The sequence below is a fragment of the Nomascus leucogenys genome, chromosome 6 (assembly GCF_006542625.1).
Source record: "Nomascus leucogenys isolate Asia chromosome 6, Asia_NLE_v1, whole genome shotgun sequence".
In the NCBI taxonomy this organism is placed as follows: Eukaryota; Metazoa; Chordata; class Mammalia; order Primates; family Hylobatidae; genus Nomascus; species Nomascus leucogenys.
This window is the reverse complement of record NC_044386.1, coordinates 56,736,491-56,757,967: the sequence shown is the minus strand read 5'-3', so window position 1 is coordinate 56,757,967 and position 21,477 is coordinate 56,736,491. Positions and strand designations below refer to the sequence as shown.

Genomic DNA, 21,477 nt, shown 5'->3' with positions numbered 1-21,477 from the left:
AGCAATAGCTTCACAGATTAAGTCATGTACGTCAAAAAGAAAGTTAAATATATTTTCTTTTCCTTTTGGAAAAATGATACTCGGGCCAGTTATACCTACTCAACAATCCATTTTCTGTCTATTCTATACTTAGCCTATTGCACATAGGCAGGAAGCATTCCACTAGATGGTGCTATGACACCTTTATTATTATTTTTAATTTATTATTTTTTTGAGACACAGCCTCATTCTGTCGCCCAGGCTGGAGTAAAGTGGCATGATCACAGCTCACTCACTACAGCCTTGACCTCAGGTGATCCTCCCACCTCAGCTTCTACAGTAGCTGGGACTAGAGGTGCGTGCCACCGTGCCCAACTAATTTTTGTAGAGACAGGGTTCGCCATGTTGCTCAGGCTGGTCTTGAACTCTTGGACTCAAGTGATCCATCTGCCTAGGCTTCCCAAAGTGCTGGTATTACAAGTGTGCACTAGCATGCCCAGGCATAACATTTTAAACACACACACCTGGATAATCTGCTCTACTGATCCACCTTACCTACTGTTGCCTGTGGCACTGATTCATACATTTTATTGTTGTCAGTGGGAGTCGCTCAGTCAGGTAATAGGAGTTCTGAATTAGCAAGTATGGCTCTGAACTGTAAATACACCACTTACTTACTAAAGTATTTTGAGACCTTGGGTAAGTTACTTAAGTTTTGTGAGCCTTGATTTATTAGTCTGTCAAATAAGTGCAACATCACTTCATAATCTTTTTTTTTTTTTGAGACACAGTCTTGCTCTGTCACCCAGGCTGGAGTGCAGTGGCGCGATCTTGGCTCACTGCAACTTCCACCTCGTGGGTTCAAGTGATTCTCGTGCCTCAGCTTCCCAAGCAGCTCGGTTTACAGGTGCATCCCACCACACTCGGCTTTTTTTAAATTTTTTTTTTGTATTTTTAGTAGAGGCGGGGTTTTGCCATGTTGGCCAGGCTCATCACAAATTCCTGGCCTCAAATGATCCGCCCGTTTCAGCCTCCCAAAGTGCTGGGATTACAGGTGTGAGCCACCATGCCTGGCCCATAATACCTAATATTATTTTCACATAGGATTATTGTGAAAACTCACTAAAATAATGTATAAAAAGCACCCTGAGGCTTGGAGCAGTGGCTCATGCCTGTAAATCCCAGCACCTTGGGAGGCCAAGGTGGGAGGATCACGAGGTCAGGAGATTGAGACCAGCCGGGCCAATGTGGTGAAACCCCGTCTCTACTAAAAATACAAAAAATTAGCTGGGCGTGGTGGCACGTACCTGTAGTCCAAGCTACTCGGGAGGCTGAGGCAGGAGAATTGCTTGAACTCGGGAGGTGGAGGTTGCAGTGAGCCAAGATAGTGCCACTGCACTCCAGCCTGAGACAGTCTCGCTCTGTCTCAAACAAAAACAAAAACAAAAACAAAAAACCACCCTGGGCCAGGTGTGGTGACTGATGCCTGTAATCCCAGTGCTTTGGGAAGATGAGGTAGGAGGATCACTTGAGCCCAAGAGTTCAAGACCAGCCTGGTCAACATGGCGAAACCCTGTCTCTACTAAAAATGCAAAAAAAAAAAAAAAAAAAAAAAAGCCAGGCATGGTGGTGTGTGCCTGTTTTCCTAGCCACCTGGGAGGCTGAGTTGGGAGGATCACCTGAGCCTTGGAGGTTGAGGCTGGAGTGATCCTTATCATGACACTGAACTACAACCTGGGTGACAGAGTAGGACCCTGTCTCAAAAAATAAAATAAAATAAATAAATACGACTTTGGTAAGTAAATGGTACTTTTGTTGTTGTTGTTGTTGTTGTTTTTGAGACAGAGTCTTGCTCTGTCATCCAGGCTGGAGTTCAGTGGCACGATCTTGGCTCACTGCAACCTCCACCTCCCAGGTTCAAGCAATTATCCTGCCTCAGCCTCTTGAGTAGCTGGGGTTACAGGCCCATGCCACCATGCCTGGCTAATTTTTGTATTTTTAGTAGAGACAGGGTTTCACCATGTTGAACAGGCTGGTCTCAAACTCCTGACCTCAAGTGATCCGCCCGCCTCAGCCTCCTAAAGTGCTGGGATTACAGGCGTGAGCCACTGTGCCCAGCCAGTAAGTGGTACTTCTAATATTATCATCATCATCTGTTGTTGGCTAAAAAAAATCCAGGGATGGAAATAAGAAAAAGCCAAGAGGGGATATGCTGAAGTAACCCCCTAAGCTCTGGAAAGAAGTAAAGCAACTATCACTACCTTAAAGAAAAGTTGGAAACCTCTGATGAGAGTTTTGCTCTTCTGTCTTGTTAATAATGTTCTCCAGATGACTGAAAGATCCTCAAGGTTCCAGGTATGGTCCTCTGTCAAGTCCTGAATGTGTCCCATTGCTTCAGTTGCAACACTGTCCTCCACAGAAGTGATCATCCAAACACAGAGACAAGAAATGGCACTGGCACCCTGCCATGGGATAAATAAAATAACAACTAGGCCTGGATTACCTGGCAAATGTACAAATACTACAGATGGATATTTCCTGTTTAGAATAAGTCACCCAATTTAATTAGTTAAAATGGCTTGAAAAGCCTTCAAACATGAAACAAACTAATGAGCAACCAAGGGACCATTCTAAACTGTCCTGCAGAGTGTTGCAGGTCAAAAGACCAAGAAGCAGACAGAAAGGGGTATATGTGAAAGTCAGGGAAGTACTAATCGTAAGAGAGTAGGATTGCCCTCCACTGATCTGCTGATTAAAGGACTGTCTGGAATGTCCCTCTTCCCTGCTAAAGAAGACACCAAAGAAACAGTGGTTGTCAGTCTACCAAAGCGTCTTTCTCTGTGACTGCCAACCAGGAACCAAGGCTCTGATCACTTGAGTTCACTGAATGTCAAGGCACAAGAAAGTACACTAAATGGCCCAGAGCCTAAGCTAGAGAAGCACAAAATGTTGCAGTGAACTTGGAAACACATGCTGGAACCTCACTGTCATCATCACCCCACTTCTGATTATCAGCCTTTCCTGTCCCTCATCATTTATTCTATTGTTCTCTGGGTACAATTTTAATTTAGGCTTCTCATGATCCTCACCTGGAGACATGAGGCCAGAACACTGAGGATAGGGGCCTGTTGTTTCACTGCTTCAACCAGAAGCCAGTGCCAGGAGGCTGGCTCCTCTGGGCATTGGAGCAGAATTTCAAATAAATCGGTCATCTCTTCTTTGCTTCCTTGAAGTTCCTGGGGGGACTTATTGCAGGCTTGATCGCTGTCCATTTTGGAGGTGGGCACTGAGGCCAAGTTCTCAAAAGCCAGCCTTAAGTGGTCTTGAATGACTGGGCTGAAGTACTGGATAAGGGATTTCACCTAGAAGGCATATCAGATGATTAAACAGAAACCCAACTTTCAGTTTCAGCTGGAGCTGAAAATGTTAGAGAAAAGCATAGATAAAATTATGCTTTATCACCCTGAACTAAGTCAGAGTGACTACTATATAATTTTACAAAGTTGTATGGTGCCTTTGAATGAATTTCCATATTCAATCTGAAGTCACAAAAGCTTTTCAGCTCTTCAGTACTAGTGCCTTGTCTGATGCCAACCCACTGAAATCTTAGGAAAAATAATAGTATCATATGAAACAAAAGCCCATGTATCCAGTATGTATCCTGGTTGTCAAAAAAAAAAAAAAAAAAGGCCTATGTCATGTCTACACAACAGAAAGAATGCTATCTTCTGAGAAGTGTTCCTATTTCCTTTTGAGTGACTGCTAACAATTAGTGGCTTACCTCTGCTGGGTGGTAGCTGTGGAGTTGGCTGTGAATAATGAACTGCAGCCAATCATTTGCTTTGGCACATTCTCTAAGGTAAGATATGCTTAGTTTCATATTGTGTAGCCTGCAGAACTGTACCACTAATGCCCATTGGCTGCTAGATTCACTGGATAACCTATAATCAGAATTAGAGGTGGGGGTGGTCAAGAAAAAAACAAAAAACTCATTAAAATATAGCTTTAGCTTGAACTGGAAAATGAATAAAAATGATATAAATTAAAGCACAGTATATTCTCCAACAAATACTAAATATTAGGCTACTTTGAAAAAAGTAGCTTTTTTTTTTTTTTTGAGACAGAATTTCGCTCTTGTTGCCTAGGCTGGAGTACAATGGTGTGATCTCAGCTCACTGCAACCTCCACCTCCTGGGTTCAAGCAGTTCCCCTGTCTCAGCCTCCTGAGTAGCTGGGATTACAGGCATGTGCCACCACACCTGGCTGATTTTGTATTTTTGGTAAAGATGGGGTTTGTCCATGTTGGTCAGGCTGGTCTTGAACTCCCAACCTCAGGTGATCCGCCCGCCTCAGATTCCTGAAGTGCTGGGATTACAGGTGTGAGCCACTGTGCCCGGCCAAAAAAAGTAGACTCTTTCACCCATAAGGCAGAATAGCTAGCTTAGCATACTGGCACAATTCATTCCTTCCCCAAGTCATCAATCAAGTACCTATTTATACTGGCTGTGTAGCATCCTTAGGAGAACTGAGTAAGTTGTCAGTCAAGAAACTTTCTGAGCACTTATTTCTCTTGCTCTATTCACTTTAGAGTACTCAGAGGCCTGGTGGGTGCCTGGGCCTCCTCACCAGGGGGAGGGTACATGTTCCTGCTGCAAGCAGGATTCTGCCAAGAACAGAATCAGTGATAGGATGTACAGAAAAAGGGTGCGTTCTCAGGGTCTGGAGTGGTTAGGTCAGCCCCAGTGGGGCAGCATAAAGAAGGCATGAAGTGTAAGGAGGTGCTTTTACATACAGTCACTTCAGCTTCCATTATCAACTGACATAATAAAACGAAAAAAGTAAGGACATTACTTAAAGTCAAATTTTGGAAGACCCATCCTACATCATCCTCTTCTTCATTTTTTTCCAATCCTCCAAGACATCTGAACCCACATCTTCTGGCATTTCAACATGTATCATTTAAAAGACTTCTCTGACTAGCAGGGCAGTGGAGGAGACAAAGCTGCTCTCCGTCTCTTGGTAAGTCCGTCTCTAAAGAGAGAATTGCTATTTTCACCCTCTTTTCACTGATGGCAAGATGCAATTAAAATCATTATTAATTTACTGAGTATCTGCTATATGCTAGATAAAGAAGAAGATAAGGTCTAGGGGGATTTAGTGAAAACACCAGAGTTGTTCAAAGAAAAACACAGGTTGGCACAATAAGCTTGTTAGAAAAGAGGCTGAGACTGCAACTCACAAACCTCTTTACTTCCTGTTGCTGAATGCTGTTCCATGTACCTTCTTCTAAGAGAACAAGCAATTCTTCTGTGGTTGTCTTTTCACCATCAGCTAGTTTAGATAGTTTTTCGGCTGTAGGAAATATAAACAACAAAATATGGTCAAGAGAAAAAGTCAAAACCTGAGCATTTCTGTTTGAATAGTGTGGCTCAGGGCCATTTCAGAACCCAATTAAAGTGCCCAAGAAAGTGAGATAAAGAACACACACTCTGCAGGAAAAGGATAAAACCAAGAAGATAATCATTTTCCCCCCAAGCACTCACAATTCAATGCCTTAGACCTAGTCACACCTTCTCTAAACAAAGCAGGCCAGATAAAGAAAAGTTGCTGTACCTAGAGACTCTCTGATAAAGCTGTACTGAGCATCTTCATTTCTGCACTTGTAGCTCAAAATTATATTGGCCACTTTCATATCAACTCTGAGCTTGAGGCTGTCAAGGCCAAGCAATTCTAAGAAACAAACACATGCAGCTCCTATTGAAGGTATGTGGAAGGAGGAGAGCCCTATAACATAGGCTTCATTGCCTACTTTCTGGATCCTGAAAAAGAAAGGAATCAAAATCACATCAGCAAATGAAAATTATGTCTCACCAGGAAAAGCAAATGGAATTAAATCAGTGACACATGGAGTGCCAGCCATGTGATTTGTGGCCTCCTCTCCCTTACCTTTTGCCCCTTGCACATACCCGTTTAGGTTCCTGGTAGCTTTTCAGTTGTCTTTTGGCACAAGAGCACCCCCTTCCCTTAAGTTGACTTTCTAAAACGCTTAGTCATAGTCTAAATTATTCTTGCCTCCAACTTCATCAAGAAGACACGAAGTATAACTTCTGAAAGACTGCCAACTTGTGATCTTATCAATTATGAGTATGTATACAAACTACGAAGAATATCAATGCCACTTAAATGTAAGTTTGACATCATAAAGCACATTTAAAAAAACTCACATAGGCCTTTTATAGGAATAGAAAATTTGGGAAAGACAAAAGAAATTACTATTTTTTATTTTTATTATTATTTTTTTGAGATGGAGTCTCGTTTTGTTGCCCAGACTGGAGTGCAGTGGCGTGATTCTCGGCTCACTTCAACCTCCGCCTCCCGGGTTCAAGTGATTCTCCTGCCTCAGCCTCCTGAGTAGCTGGGGACTACAGGCACCCACCACCATGCCTGGCTAATTTTTGTATTTTTAGTAGAGACAGGGTTTCACCATATTGGCCAGGCTGGTCTCAAACTCCTGACGTTGTGATCCGCCCACCTTGGCCTCCCAAAATGCTGGGATTACAGGTGTGAGCCATTGTGCTCAGCCCACACAAGACATTATTAACCATGTTTTTACCATGTGGAATGGGAGGCTGAGGGCTTTCATTTTCACCTTTCTGAACTACTTGAATGCTTTACCATAAAAAAGGTATTACTTTGTTAATTATAAAACAAACCAATAAAGTAAATCTATAATTAGCTGTTCATTATAGTAAATGCTCCTCTCAATTCTGTGCTTTATAAAAATGAATAATTAAATGAATTATTAAAGACATTAAATATAGAATTCACATCTCATCATATAATTCCCTTTTTTTAAAGTTCTGAGATACATGTGCAGAACATGCAGGTTACATAGGTATACATGTGCCATGGCAGTTTGTGGCACCTATCAACCTGTCATCTAGGTTTTAAGCCCCGCATGCATTAGGTATTTATCCTAATGTTCTCCCTCCCTTAGAATTCCCTCTTTAACTGCTAATACTTGACAAACTCCTGTATGATTTTAAATTTTATTATTTTTCAAAACATATTTATCTTTTTTCCAATTAACAAAAATCACACACACTAAATGCCAAAAACTTGGGAAACACAGGGAAGCACAAACGAAAACAATAATCACCATCCAAATGTAATCACTGTTAACTGTGGTATGTTTCCAGTATGTTTTTCAATGTACATGTAAAATGTTACACAGATATGCCCTTTTTTAGAATACAAATTATATTTTATTTTACTTTTTTTTTTTTTTTTTTTTTTTTAGTGGCAGAGCCTCACTGTCACCCAGGCTAGAGTGCAGTGGCATGACCATAGCTCACTGCCTCCTTGAACTCCTGGGCTCAAGTGATCCTCCTGCTTCCCAAAGTGCTGGGATTACAGGTGTGAACCACTGTACCCAGCCAAAATTATATTTTAAATACTCACAGCTGCTTGGGAGTCTTGCTCTTGATTAATTCCTGGACCAGAAAAGTACCAAATGCAAATGATGGCCGTCCATTATGTAAATAATAAGCAAAATTCAGACGTTCCACTATAGCATATTTATTAACCAGGTCAGGGCTAGAGAAATGTGGGAGATGACTCCATGCATCTGGGGGGAAAGTAAAACAATATTAATTATCTGTATATCACCATAATTAATTTCAGATTTGCACATGGAAAACTCTCTAATGATAAAACTGGTTGCTGTAATCATTTTGCATCACTATGTATCACTTTGAACCTACCAAAATCTGATTTATTTTACTTCAATGTATAGAGGTAGCCTTCATTTTATACAAAGATGTGTACCTGAGAAGTTGCATAAAAATTCTGGTAAGAAATGATGCTCCAGCCGGGTACGGTGGCTCACACCTGTAATCCCAGCACTTTGGGAGGCCGAGGCAGGCGGATGACCTGAGGTCAAGAGTTCGAGAACAGCCTGACCAACTTGGAGAAACCCCGTCTCTACTAAAAATACAAAATTAGCCAGACGTGGTGGTGCATGCCTGTAATCCCAGCTACTTGGGAGACTGAGGCAGGAGAATCACTTGAGTCTGGGAGGCAGAGGTTGTGGTGAGCCAAGATCACGCCATTGCACTCCAGCCTGGGCAACGAGAGTGAAACTCCATCTCAAAAAAATAAAAAAAAGTGTGAGATCCCTGGTCTTGACATCACTAGCTGCGTGACCTTGAGCAACTTATTTAACTTTTAAGAACTGTATATATTTAAAGTATACAACATAATTGACTTTGTTTTTTGGGTTTTTGAGACAGGGTCTGGCTTTGTCGCCCAGACTGGAGTGCAGTGGCACAATCTTGGCTCACTGCAATCTCCACCTCCTGGGCTCAGGTGATCCTCCCACTTCAGCCTCCCAAGTAGCTGGGACCACAGGTGCATGCCACCACACCCGGCTTTCTTTAGTATTTTTGGTAGAGATGAGGTTTCACCATGTTGCCCAGGCTGATCTCAAAATCCTGAGTTCAAGCAATCTGCCTGCCTTGGCCTCCCAGAGCGCTGGGATTACATGCGTGTGCCCAGCCTCTTCTTCTTCTTCTTTTTTTTTGAGTCTTGCTCTGCTGTCCAGGCTGGAGTGCCATGGCACAATCTCGGCTCACTGCAACCTCCACCTCCTGGGTTCAAGCGATTCTCCTGCCTTAGCCTCCTAAGTAGCTGGGACTTACAGGCACGTGCCACCACACCTAGCTAATTTTTGTACTTACAGTACAGATGGGGTTTCGCCATGTTGGCCAGGCTGGTCTCGAACTCCTGACCTCGGGTGATCTGCCCACCTCGGCCTCCCAAAGTGCTGCGATTACAGGCATGAGCGTGAGCCACTGTGTCCAGCCAGCCACCGCGCCCAGCCCACCCAGCCTCTTTCACCAATGTTTGATAGTTTAATATGTACAGATCTTTGACCTCTTTGATTAAACTTATTCCCAAGTATTTTGTGTGCTATTAAAAAATAGAGATGGGATAGTTTTGTTCATTATCTTTTTCAGACAGTTTGCTGTTGATATATAGAAACACTGATTTTTGTATGTTGATTTAATATCCTGCAACTTTCTTGAATTTGTTTATTAGTTCTAACAGTTTTGCTGGTAGAGTCTTTAGGATTTTCTATATACAAAATCATGCCATCTGCAAACAATGACAATTTCACTTCTTCCTTTCTGATTTGGATGCCTTTCATTTTTTTTTGCTTAAATGCTCTGGCTAGGACTTCAACTACTATGTTGAACAGAAGTGGCAAGGGTGGGCATCCTTGTCTTATTTCTGATCTTAGGGGAAAAGCTTTCAACTTTTCACTGCTGAGTATGATATTAGCTGTGAGCCTGTCACATATGGCCTTTATAATGTTGAGATGCATTCCTTCTATGCCTAATTTGTTGAGAGTTTTTATTATGAAAGGATGTTGAATTTTCCTAAATGCTTTTTCTGCATCTATTGATATGATCATATGGTTTTTGTCTTTTTTTTTTGAGATGGAGTCTTGCTCTGTTGCCCAGGCTGGAGTGCAGTAGCGTGATCTTGGCTCACCACAAGTTCCGCCTCCCGCGTTCACGCCATTCTCCTGCCTCAGCCTCCCAAGTAGGCGGGACTACAGGCGCCCGCCACAACACCTGGCTAATTTTTTTTTGTATTTCTTAGTAGAGACAGTGTTTCACCATGTTAGCCAGGATGGTCTCTATCTCCTGACCTCATGATCCACCCATCTCGGCCTCCCAAAGTGCTGGGATTACAGGTGTGAGTCACCGTGCCTGGCCTGGTTTTTGTCTTTCATTCTGTTAATGTGGTGTATCATTTATTAATTTGTGTATGTTGAACCATCCTGGTTTTAATTCTGTATTTGATGATCCTTTAAGTTCAGAAAGGCAATAGCCAATAACCCTATAGTTATAAAATCTGTTAAATATCTGCAAAAGGAGCTTTTAAATTCATTCACAAAAGGTCATTATGCAATAAAATCCCTTTTAACATATTTATACGAGTCCTCTGTTCACCAAAGCCAACTCACTGTACCTTTCTCCAACCGGCATTTTTTTTTTTTTTTTTTTTGGACACAGGGTCTTGCTCTGTTGCCCAGGCTGGAGTGCAGTGGAATGACCATAGCTCACTGCAGCCTTGACTTCCTTAACTCAAGCAATCCTCTTGCCTCAGCCTCCTGTACGACTGTAGGCACACACAACCATGCCTGGCTAATTTTAACATTTTTCTTTCACCTTCTTGACCCTTACCTTTCACACCCAGCTAATTTTTTGTAGAGACAGTGTCTTGCTATGTTGTCCGAGGTGGTCTTGAATTCCTGGCCTCAAGCAATCCTTCCACCTCAGCTTCCTAAGTGTTAGGATTACAGGCATGAGCCACTGCGCCTGGCCTCCAACAGGTAATTTTAGAACATTTTTTCCTCTACACTAATTACCCTTCTATAACTTCCATTTGTTATCACTTACTTTCTGATGCTGTATTCATAGAACATGAACATCTTAGAAAGATGGCACCATCTTTCTATTAATAAGACCAGCAGAATAGCTCAGTTTAAAGTTCCTCTAAACCCAAGAAAATATCAAACAAAAATGTCTCTTTTTAGATAAATCTGAAGTCAGAAGATATTTTGATATGAGTCTAGTCATCTCTTGGTATCCATGGGGGACTGGTTCCTGAAACCCTTGGATACCAAAATCCACAGAAGGATGCTCAAGTCCCTGTAAAATAGCATAGTATTTATATATAGCCTATGCACATTTCCCCATACACTTTAAATTACTCTAGATCACTTATAATACCTAATAAATGTAAATGCTATGTAAATAGTTGTTATACTGTATTTTTAAATTGGTATTTTTTTATTGTTCTATTGTTTTTTTTTAAATTGTTTGTTTGTTCTCTTGAATATTTCCTATCTGAGGTTGGCTGAATCCTTGGATGTGGAACCCAAAGATATGGAAGGCTGACTCCAGTTAGAAAGAGTCACTCGTGTCATGTACTATTCAATTGTCTCTTAACCACTTACTACCTATTTTTTAAAAAAGACAACACTGTGATCTGGTTCCAGAAACTAGTTCTGGAAAACAGTGTATCTGCTCTTGTTTTCAAAGTTCAAAGCTTATTTCTGAAATAAAGTTGTGTTTTCTCATGGAATTCCAAGGACTTTTCACATTGTGACCTGATTCCTAAAAAAAAAAAAAAAGGCTTGAAGACCCTGGAGGTATCTTTCATCTTACAAAGGTCTTACCTGAAAGTACATTCCCTCTGAGATTAAAAAAACTGTCACATGCCCTATTTGTATTCTTGTGAGAACAGAGCGACTTTGGCAACTTATAATTACATATAAAGCCATTCATTAAATATTTGCTGAGCGTGTGTAAGGCACACAGTACTGAAATGAGCACATTTGAGTTTTTTATTCAAATAAGACCATAATTTTTTAGCAGGTTGGGGCTTAGTGTGGAGACTGTGTATAAGAGAAAATTTAATCTAGAGGGAAATTTTACTCTGGCCTGGTGCAGAAGCCAAGTCACCACACAGTGTTCTTACATCCCTGTTCAGTGGTAAAACCATAAGAAAAAAGAAGTCAACATTCAAATTAAATACAGGTTCCCAATTTTATAAATATGTATTGGCTGGGCGTGGTGGCTCACGCCTGTAATCCCAGCACTTTGGGAGGCTGAGGTGGGTGGATCATGAGGTCAGGAGATTGAGACCATTCTGGCCAACACGGTGAAACCCCATCTCTACTAAAAATACAAAAAATTAGCCAGGCGTGGTGGTGGGTACCTGTAATCCCAGTTACTCGGGAGGCTGAGGCAGGAGAATGGCATGAACCCGGGAGGCACAACTTGCAGCGAGCCGAGATCGTGCCACTGCACTCCAGCCTGGGCGGAACAAGACTCCACCTCCAAAACAAAAAGTATTACATTTTCATAACAGTTTCATTTACTTTGTGCTTTATTTCCTCAAGTATGTTTTAAACTTCTAAAAATGGCAGGGAACATGCTTTCAACTTCTCTGTGCCTCTACTCTACCTGGCAGAGTGCTCAATTTCCAAGAGTTAGAATGCCAGGTCAAGATGCCACCTAAGTGATGGAGTTGGAGCCATCACAGGAGGAGAGGGGATTTTGTCTACTCTCTAGTAACTTCACTGAGAAAGAGTATTTCTATTTGTAATGCAATAAGCACTACTTTTTTCAGCACTCAACAAACATTTACTGAACATCTATTGTAGGCTTGGCATGCACTGGACTCTGGGCACGAGGTAAATTCTATATATCAAAATTTGAACTTATAAAACATACACATTAAGAAATTCATTTTTATGTATGTCAGTAGATATTGGGTACATACTATGTACAAAGTACTAATGCAAAGCATAATTTAGGGTAATATAGGCAGAGGCACCACAGGTAACATGATATTAAAGATAAAAGAGAAATAGAAAAAACAGTTTAAGAACAGAAAAAAATAAATCAGAGAAAGTCTTATGGTCTTTATAGGACAGCAATGTGTGTGAATCTGGTACTTAAATGCCTTGCCTCCTTTTATTCTCATAGTAATGTGTTAGGTAGTCACTGTGATTAACCTCATGTCACAGAGAATTAAAGAGGTTAGATCACATGACCAAGGTCATACAGGTATTAATTACATGGTAGGGCCAGGATTCGTTTAATGCTGACACCTATGCTTTTAATTTTTATGATACTATACTGGAAATGAAGAATAATTTTTTTAAAAGGAAGAAGTAGGCTGAGCGCAGTGGCTCACGCTTGTAATCCCAGCATTTTGGGAGGCCGAGGTGGGAGGATCACGAGGTCAGGAGATCAAGACCACGGTGAAACCCCGTCTCTACTAAAAATACAAAAAATTAGCCGGGCGTGGTGGCAGGCGCCTGTAGTCCCAGCTACTCGGAGAGGCTGAGGCAGGAGAATGGCGTGAACCCGAGAGGCAGAGCTTGCAGTGAGCCGAGATGGCGCCACTGCACTCCAGCCTGGGCAACAGAGCGAGACTCCGTCTCAAAAAAAAAAAGGAAGAAATATAAGCAAATAGTCACACATTACATTTCTCAGCAAGTACAGCACTAGTAACCTAATACATTCACTTTTAACTCACAATATGTTTTCAATACTGTCTCTGCAAACTATTTTTCCTTTGGAATACACCTTTACTTTTAAAATAAAAATCAACGAGAAAACTAGATTGGCTTTACATATATTAACTTCTATAGTTGACACTGCTAAAACATGTCTCAAGAAGTACCCATGACGACTTACCTCCTATAGCTAGTGTGTTAGCAGACTGCCAGCCAAACAATCTGCTAGGATCGAAAGGTGATAATGACTGAAAAAGGGGAAAAGTTAAACAGAATTAGGAGTTCATTGATTATAAAACAGGTAAAAACAATTATATGAAAGGACTTCAGAGGTAGTCTGCTCCCCTTTTCCAAGGCAATTTAAGGCTTATCATTCTGGACATAAATTCTTTGAACACAGCTAAAAATAAAATAGAATTATGAGACATCTTCATATCTTAATTAAAACAGAACTGGGTATGTTCCTTTTAAAGACTCTCCTTATGTCAAACTACGTCTGCAAAGGCTATACTCTTTTGGTAGAGGGAGCATCAACTGTAAAGTAAAATGGGCTTCAGAAATGCTTTTGGAATCAAAAAGCAAGAGGGCTAAAAGACTAGAAAACGTTACCAGGTAAACATGGTAAGATGAGCAAAGAACAGGGTAGGGAAGGAAAGGAAAAGAGAAAGAAGAAAAAACTAGATAAATGGTTGAAGGAATGTGATGAGCAACAACATGAACAACAAAGAAAAAATAGCAGACCAAGGTGAAGTCAATCAGAAAAGGTCTGGCAGCAGCAAGTAGTGGTTGTTTGGAATTTTTCTAGGCCAAATGTTTAGCAAAGTCTATAAATAGATCGTGAGAAAAATACAGGAAAAAAACAGAACAAAAAAAGTCAGGATTTGGATGGTCCAAAAAAGAGTAGCTTTGATGTAAAATTAAAGAAGATTTTGTGATCTATTAAAGAAGGAATACTCTTCCTAAAATAACCACTAAAAAAATTACATCAGTCCACTTGAAAACACAACAAAGAACAACATGAAACCACTTGTGTTTCAAGCTGATTCAAACTACTTTACGTAGTGAAACTATGTTTGTTTTGCCTGGGAAAAAACAAGACACAGGGGCATCTGTGACCTGTGCTTTCCCAGTAAAACTATGTTTTTACATAATCCACTTATCATTTATACCAGTGCTACTCAAAGTGCTGGTCTAAAACAAGATAAGACACTTCTATCAGTATAAATCCAGAATACTGCTTCCTTCTTCAAAGTCTTGCCACAAAAAAACCCCTACTGAACTGAACAGTGTACTTAGGGACACAGCAGATATATATTTTGGTGCAAGATACTAATCTCACCACATTCCAGCAACAAGCAGTATACAAGTGCTGACCACACTTTTAAGTAGCACCAGTCAATACCATAAGAAGTCTCTGCATTGGAGTAAGAGATTGTGTCTTTATAGAATTATTATTTTTTTGAGACGGAGTCTTGCTCTGTTGCCCAGACTGGAGTGCAGTGGTGCACATCTCTCAGCTCACTGCAACTTCCACCTCCCAGGTTCAAGCCATTCTCCTGCCTCAGCCTCCCAAGTAGCTGGGACTATAGGCACGTGCCACTGTGCCTGGCTAATTGTTATATTTTTAGTAGAGATGGGGTTTCACTATGTTGGCTAGGTCTTGAACTCCTGACCTCAGGTGACCCGCCCACCTTGGCCTCCCAAAGTGTTGGGATTACAGGCATGAGCCACCACACCCAGCTCCTTTATAGAATTATAAACTTTACGTTGAGTTGAAGATACTATGAGAATACGTGTATTCATGGAAAAAGGAAAAACCTTTTGAAATGAGAAATGGGCAAAGGAAGGTGTTCTTAACCAAGGATCCCTGAATAGGCTTCAGGGAGTCTGTGAATCACTTTGAAATGTAAGCAAAATTATATGCATATGTGTAATTTTTCTGAGTAGAGGGTTTATAGCTTTCTCACATTCTTAGAGGTTCTGAAAAAGATTAAAAAGCACTGATTTAAAAAAACATCCCTGATTCATTGAGAAGAGATAGTTAGAAGTTAAAAGTGGCAGAATAGTGAAGCTTTTGATGAAAGCAGCAAATAGGTATGCTGGTCAACTGTTTGCTCTGACCCACCTCCACCCATCCCACTCTGCTCAGCATTGCAGGCAACTACATTTCCCAAGCTCCTTTGCCCTTTGGCTACCAGATAAATATAGCCACAAAGACACTGTGGGAGACTAAAGATGGGAAGAGGGAAGAAGCCAAGATATTCTCCCCCTTCATTTTCCTGGGGCATCTCTGCTAAGTTTCTACCTCCATACTCTATGTTCCCAGTTCCCATTAGGCAGCCTGATTGTTAGTTTAACTCCCAGAGATGGCTCCAGCTTCTGGGTTCTGGTAACACCACTTTTTTGCATTGTTCTTGCAGGCTTAGGGGTGATGATGGCTTCCTATTTTGTTATTTTTGGGTTGTCTCACTATCACGTTTGGTTTCCCCATTCTGCTATCATGCTGTGTAAGTAATTCCCTACGTTAAATGCCCTCCAGTTGAAAGATCTAGAGTGATTTCTGTTTTCCTGGCTGAACTCTGATAGACCTAAATATTGGCCACCTAAATACTGTACCTGAATAAGATGGTAGAGTGTAATATCAGATGGCAGGACACTAGGAGGAGTGCACTGTGGGAAGAGAGCAGTTTTTAGCTTGGGGTAAGGAGTTAATGCCATCTTCAATAGCTGGGGATCCACTTTCTTCAAACAGTTTTCATTTTCTTCATTCTGAACAACCTAAGTAAAAAAACAGATAACAGGTTGGAGAGTAGCATTTTTCTCTTCTCAAAGTTTAAGTCTTTTTTTTCACAAGAACCTTGTGAAACAAGATTAGCTTGAGAAGAGTATGTGATAGTGAATATAGCATTAGACAAGTAGTCATAAGTTAACAGTTCTTGTTCTGGTTCTAAGACAAACTAGCTATGTGACCTTAGCTAGATATTTAATATCAGGTCTTTGTTTCCCCATTTGCAAAATTAGGAAGTTCAGCTAGATCAGTGGTTTTCAAGCTGTATGTAAAGGAATTGTTTGAAAAATAGCTCTGCCAATATTTAATTCAATAATATATATTTTAAAATATTTACAAACTGCTAAACTAGATGACTTCTCACTCAACTCTAAAGTTATTCTATGACTCTAATTTCTGACAGGTGATTAAAAATAGAGGATTAAATAGTTGTGTAAGGTATACTGCAACAATCTAAAAAAGGTGGTATTAAGTTAAGCTAGCACCAGTAAGAAACTTTTGAAGATTAGATATTAAACAACATTCTTAATTTCCCTCTAAACAGGCCACTCTACTTCTAAAAAGCAAAGATGGGCACATTTCCACTAGGTCCCTCAATACAGTTTATATGGGTAGCTGAAGATTATGGTTTCCTTTGACCTAAGAGAGCAAATAGTAGAGAATAATTACCAAGCCACAGATCTAAAGTATTCTTACTCCCAGAAGCAAGCAGATCCTAATTGTATTCTGAAAACAAATCTGGAGTATTGGAAAACAAACTAAAGGGAAAAAAGAATCTCTATATAACATATTCATTCCCCTCCCAGCCCTGCCTTTTTTTTTTTTTTTTTTTTTTTTTGAGACAGGGTCTCACTCTGTCACCCAGGCTGGAGTGCAGTGGTATGATCTTGGCTCACTGCAGCCCCGACTTCCCAGGCTCAAGCAATCCTGTCTCAGCCACCCAAGTAGCTGGGACTACAGGAGCACGCCACCATGCCCAGCTAATTTTTTTTTTTTTTTGAGACGGAGTCTTGCTCTGTCACAGAGGCTGGAGTGCACTGGCGCGATCTCAGCTCACTGCAACCTCTGCCCCCCTAGGTTCAAGCAATTCTTCTGCCTCTGCCTCCTGAGTAGCTGGGATTACAGGCATACGCTACCATGCCCGGCTAATTTTTGTATTTTTAGTAGAGACGGGGTTTCAGCATGTTGGCCAGGCTGGTCTTGAGCTCCTGACCTCAAGTGATCCACTTGCCTCGGCTTCCCAAAGTGCTGGGATTACAGGTGTGAGCCACCGCACTCGGTCATGCCCAGCTAATTTTTAAATCTTTTTTTTTTGTAGAGATGGAGGTTTCATCATGTTGCCCAGGCTGGTCTCAAACTCCTATACTCAAGCAATCCACCCACCCTGGCCTCGCAAAGGGCTGGGATTACAAATGTGAGCCACCGCACCTGGCTTCATTCCCTTTAAACTGAAGATGACATAAATTTCTTTTCTTTTTTTCTTTTTTTTTTGAGACGGAGTCCCGCTCTGTCACCCAGGCTGGAGTGCAGTGGCGCGATCTCAGCTCACTGCAACCTTCGCCTCTCAGGTTCAAGTGATTCTCATGCCTCAGCCCCCCGAGTAGCTGGGATTACAGGTGTGCGCCAAGACGCCCAGCTAAGTTTTTTCTATTTTTATTAGAGACGGTGTTTCACCATGTTGGCCAGGCTGGTCTCGAACTCCTGACCTCAAGTGATCCACCCGCCTCGGCCTCCCAAAGTGCTGGGATTACAGGCGTGAGCCACTGCACCGGGCTGAGATATAAAATTTTAAAATTCAGCCTTATTCTCTGCTCTTTAATCTAATGAAACACTTGAATATAGTTATATTTTAATATCAGCTTAGATGTAGACAATCCATAGATAATTCTGCTAAATTTAGAAATCATTCCTATTTTGTCATAAAGTGCTATCCATACCTGACTGACACCCCCAGGAGAATACATTGTAGTAGCAAGGGCCAGGAGGGTATGTCCTTCCAATAGCATACTGCTTACACTGGCCTGATTGGTGGGAATCAAAATCTGAGCATTTGCAAGGCTAGCCTGGAAGATCAGTTTGGGATCTGGAAAATAAAAAGACAGTGTTTTTCTCCTTAAGAGGGATAAATACTAAATTAAGAATTACATAAATGGAGAAAAATAACATTAATTTTTAACTCTATCCACAGTGACAAAAAAAAAAAAAAGGACCTCCGAAGTTTAAAAGCAATGGGAAAACATCACAGAGGGAAAAAATGAAAGATCTGTCTACATAAAAATAAAAACTTCTGTTCAAAGAAAATTAAAAGGTAACAATGAACTGAGAGAGAAATTATAACAAATGACAACCTAAGGAGTTGCTGAGTTTGTCCTCAACAAAGAGCTCATCCAAATCAATGCCAAAAATACTGACTCTAACAGATAAATGGGCAAAAGAAATAACCAATTTATGAAGGAGGAAATATAAATACCTGACACATAAAACTACATAATTCACTAGCAACAAAGAAATGCAAATTAATTAGATGCCATATACTACCTATAAAATTAGCAATAATTTAAAAAAACTCATCATCAAGCATTAGAGCTGGTCACAGTGAGTACAGACTGGGACTTAAAATAAAATTGTATAACTCCCTTGGAAAGCAATCTGGTCCTACAGCAAGAACCTTAAAAACATGTGTAACCTCTGACCCGATAGTTTTAAATCCCAAAACCTATCTGTGCTAAGAAAATAACCTGAAATAAGGACAAAGTTTTATATTGAAATATATTCAAGACTATTATTTATAATAGAAAAAAATGGAAAATGGCCTCATTGTCAGAAAATGAGAGAACAGTAATTAAATACGGAGTGTCACTCTCTCGCCCAGGCTGGAGTGGTGCTATCTCGGTTCACTGCAGCTCCACGTCCCCAGTTTGCACCATTCTCCTGCCTCAGCCTCCCAAGTAGCCGGGACTACAGGCACCCGCCACCACGCCTGGCTAATTTTTTTTTTTTTTTGTATTTTTAGTAGAGACGGGGTTTCACCACGTTAGCCAGGATGGTCTGGATCTCCTGACCTCGTGATCCACCCACCTTGGCCTCCCAAAGTGCTGGGATTACAGGTGTGAGCCACCGCGCCTGGCTTAAAATGGTCATTGTCTTTAAGAATGTGGGAAAATTGTTATAATATTACACACAAAAAAGCAGTATATAAAAACATAGATGTTTCTTGTTGTTCTACTAGCACTTACAATAATCTGTCACAAGGTAGGAGCTCAATAAATATTTGTTGGGTGAATGAAATACAAGAGACTAGGTTTTTAAAAAGTACGGTGAAGATAACTGGAACAGAATACATTAAAATATTATCAGTGGTTAGCTATGGGTGGTTATTTTCCTATGTACCTAGGCTATCTACCTATGGAGGTATTACTTTTTAATTAATTAATTATTTTTTAAAAAAGACACAGGGTCTTGCTTTGTCAACTAGGCTGGAGTGCAGTGACACAATCATGGCTCACTGCATCCTCTAACCCCTGGGCTCAAGTGATCCTCCCACCTCAGCCTCCCAAGTTGCTGGGACTACAGGAGCATGCCACTACAGCTAATTTTTAAAAATCTTTTGTAGAGACTGGGTCTTGCTATGTTGCCCAGGCTGGTCTTGAACTCCTATCCTCAAGTGATCCTTCCACTTTGCCTCCCAAAGCACTGGGATTACAGGTGTGAGCCACCACACCTGGCCAGTATTACCTTCTTGATAGTTGTCTGTGGCTTCTAATTTTTTTTTTTTTAACAATGAACATATATTACTTCATAATCAGCATGCAAAACCAAAAAACAAAACCCACATTATGAAAAAATTCTGCATTTCGAGAGAAACTGGACATTACATGTAACTGAAAGACTGCTGACATTCCTTGTCTGTGGTCATTCAGCCTGTCCCCTTTCCCATATTTCTGGGATAACACCAGCTAAGTCCTCAGGGATAACAAGGCTCTTCTGTCTGATTACAACCAGAGTAAGCCTGTACATCAGCAGCTCCACTGCAGAGGACACAACAATCTCACACATACTACGGATTTCTTTTAACTCCATTTGGAGTTCCTTACTAAAAATTCAAAACAGAGATCTGGAAGACAGACCACTTCTTCATGGAAAAAGGGTGTCAGTCTACCAGGAATTCAGCCTGTGACAAACTGGTGGGATAAGGGAAATTCTAGAGCATGATGCTAAGGGGAAGGGGGACAAAACCACAGAAGCTCTTTGCTCCAGGTCTAGCTTTTCTTGGCTGGCTGACGGCTAACCTTTTTGGCCTTCCTTCTGCTTCTTACCTAAAGCGTGAGCCTAGATTATATTCAGATAGCTGACCACAGCCAAATAATTTATTTAAAAGAGTTCACAAGTTTAATACTATTCAACAGACCAGTGATTGATCCAAAGAAAGTTTCTGTGTTTAATACAGTATACCCATACCTGTTAAATTACTGGCAACTTGTCGACACTGAACTAAAAATTCAAACCAAGGGTGTGCTTCATGTAACTCTTTTTTTTCCAAAAAGGGACAATTTTCAGGACTAAGTCTGTATATAAAACAAACAAAAAACTTCTTTGATTAACATACAGGATAAGACAATTACAACCATGTTTGCTCAGGCGATGATTAGCATTTAAAAAAAGAATCTTGGAATTAAAAAGTAAATATAACACAATATACTCCCACTCTTGTGTTGTATTTTACGTATTCTTCATGATCTGGAAACAATTTTAGAGAGAGATTTTAGAGACATCATATGTTCACTACCATGATGAAATTTAACCAAATCTTTATCAGATTAATAGATACCTTGTACTTTAAGATACTCCATATTTTACTGGTTTTTACAGCAAAAACTTTTTAGCATATTCAAACTTAATAAGAGGCTTTTAAAAAACTCTTACAAGCCAAGTGTGGTGGTGTGCACCTGTAGTTCCAGTTACTTGGGAGGCTGAGGTGGGGGAATTGCTTGAGCCCAGGAGTTCGAGGCTGCAATGAGCCATGATTGTGCCACTGCACTCCAGTCTGAGTGACAGAGTGAGACTGTCTCAAAATAAAAAACAAATAAAAGCTTACACAACTAGAGAGAGGTTACAACTGAGGAATTATGGCTCAGAATACATACTTTGAAAATACAGCTCTTAAATCTGTTCTCTTGCCAGTAGCTTTAGAGACAACAATTCTAAGTAAGACTAATGATATGACATACCAAAAATACAACTTCTGTTGCAACTCCTAGTCTGTTTTTTTTGAGACCGGGTCTCATTGTATTGCCCAGGCTGGAGTGCAGTGGCGCAAACATGGCTCACTGCAGCCTGGACCTCCTAGGCTCAAGTAATCCTCCCACCTCAGCTTCCCAGGTACCTGGGACTACAGGTGTGTGCCACTATGCCTGGCTGATTTTTTACTTCTTTGTAAAGAAGAAGACCCACTACATTGCCCAGGCTGGTCTTGAACTTTTGGGCTAAAGTGATTCTCCTGCCTTGGCCTCCCAAAGTGCTGGGATTAGAGATGTGAGCCACTGTGCCCAGCCAATTCCTAGTCTTTACTACACAAAATAAAAATGTTGCCTATGAGTGCAGAAACATG

At 40.8% G+C, this 21,477-nt stretch overlaps 1 protein-coding gene across 9 annotated transcripts in view; it reads right to left on the bottom strand.

Annotated features, from left to right (window-relative positions):
- Window positions 1-21,477, bottom strand: part of SPG11 (SPG11 vesicle trafficking associated, spatacsin) — a 119,425-nt gene that overhangs the window by 48,075 nt on the left and 49,873 nt on the right. For all 9 annotated transcript variants that reach the window (XM_030814150.1, XM_030814151.1, XM_030814149.1 and 6 more), the window contains exons 17-26: window positions 20,328-20,434; window positions 17,807-17,952; window positions 15,698-15,859; window positions 13,263-13,329; window positions 7,441-7,606; window positions 5,593-5,798; window positions 5,223-5,331; window positions 3,761-3,920; window positions 3,069-3,341; window positions 2,241-2,441 (exon numbers count right to left, since the gene is read on the bottom strand). In XM_030814150.1, coding sequence (XP_030670010.1) covers window positions 2,241-2,441; window positions 3,069-3,341; window positions 3,761-3,920; window positions 5,223-5,331; window positions 5,593-5,798; window positions 7,441-7,606; window positions 13,263-13,329; window positions 15,698-15,859; window positions 17,807-17,952; window positions 20,328-20,434 — 1,597 coding nt within the window. The remainder of the gene's footprint in view (window positions 1-2,240; window positions 2,442-3,068; window positions 3,342-3,760; window positions 3,921-5,222; window positions 5,332-5,592; window positions 5,799-7,440; window positions 7,607-13,262; window positions 13,330-15,697; window positions 15,860-17,806; window positions 17,953-20,327; window positions 20,435-21,477) is intronic.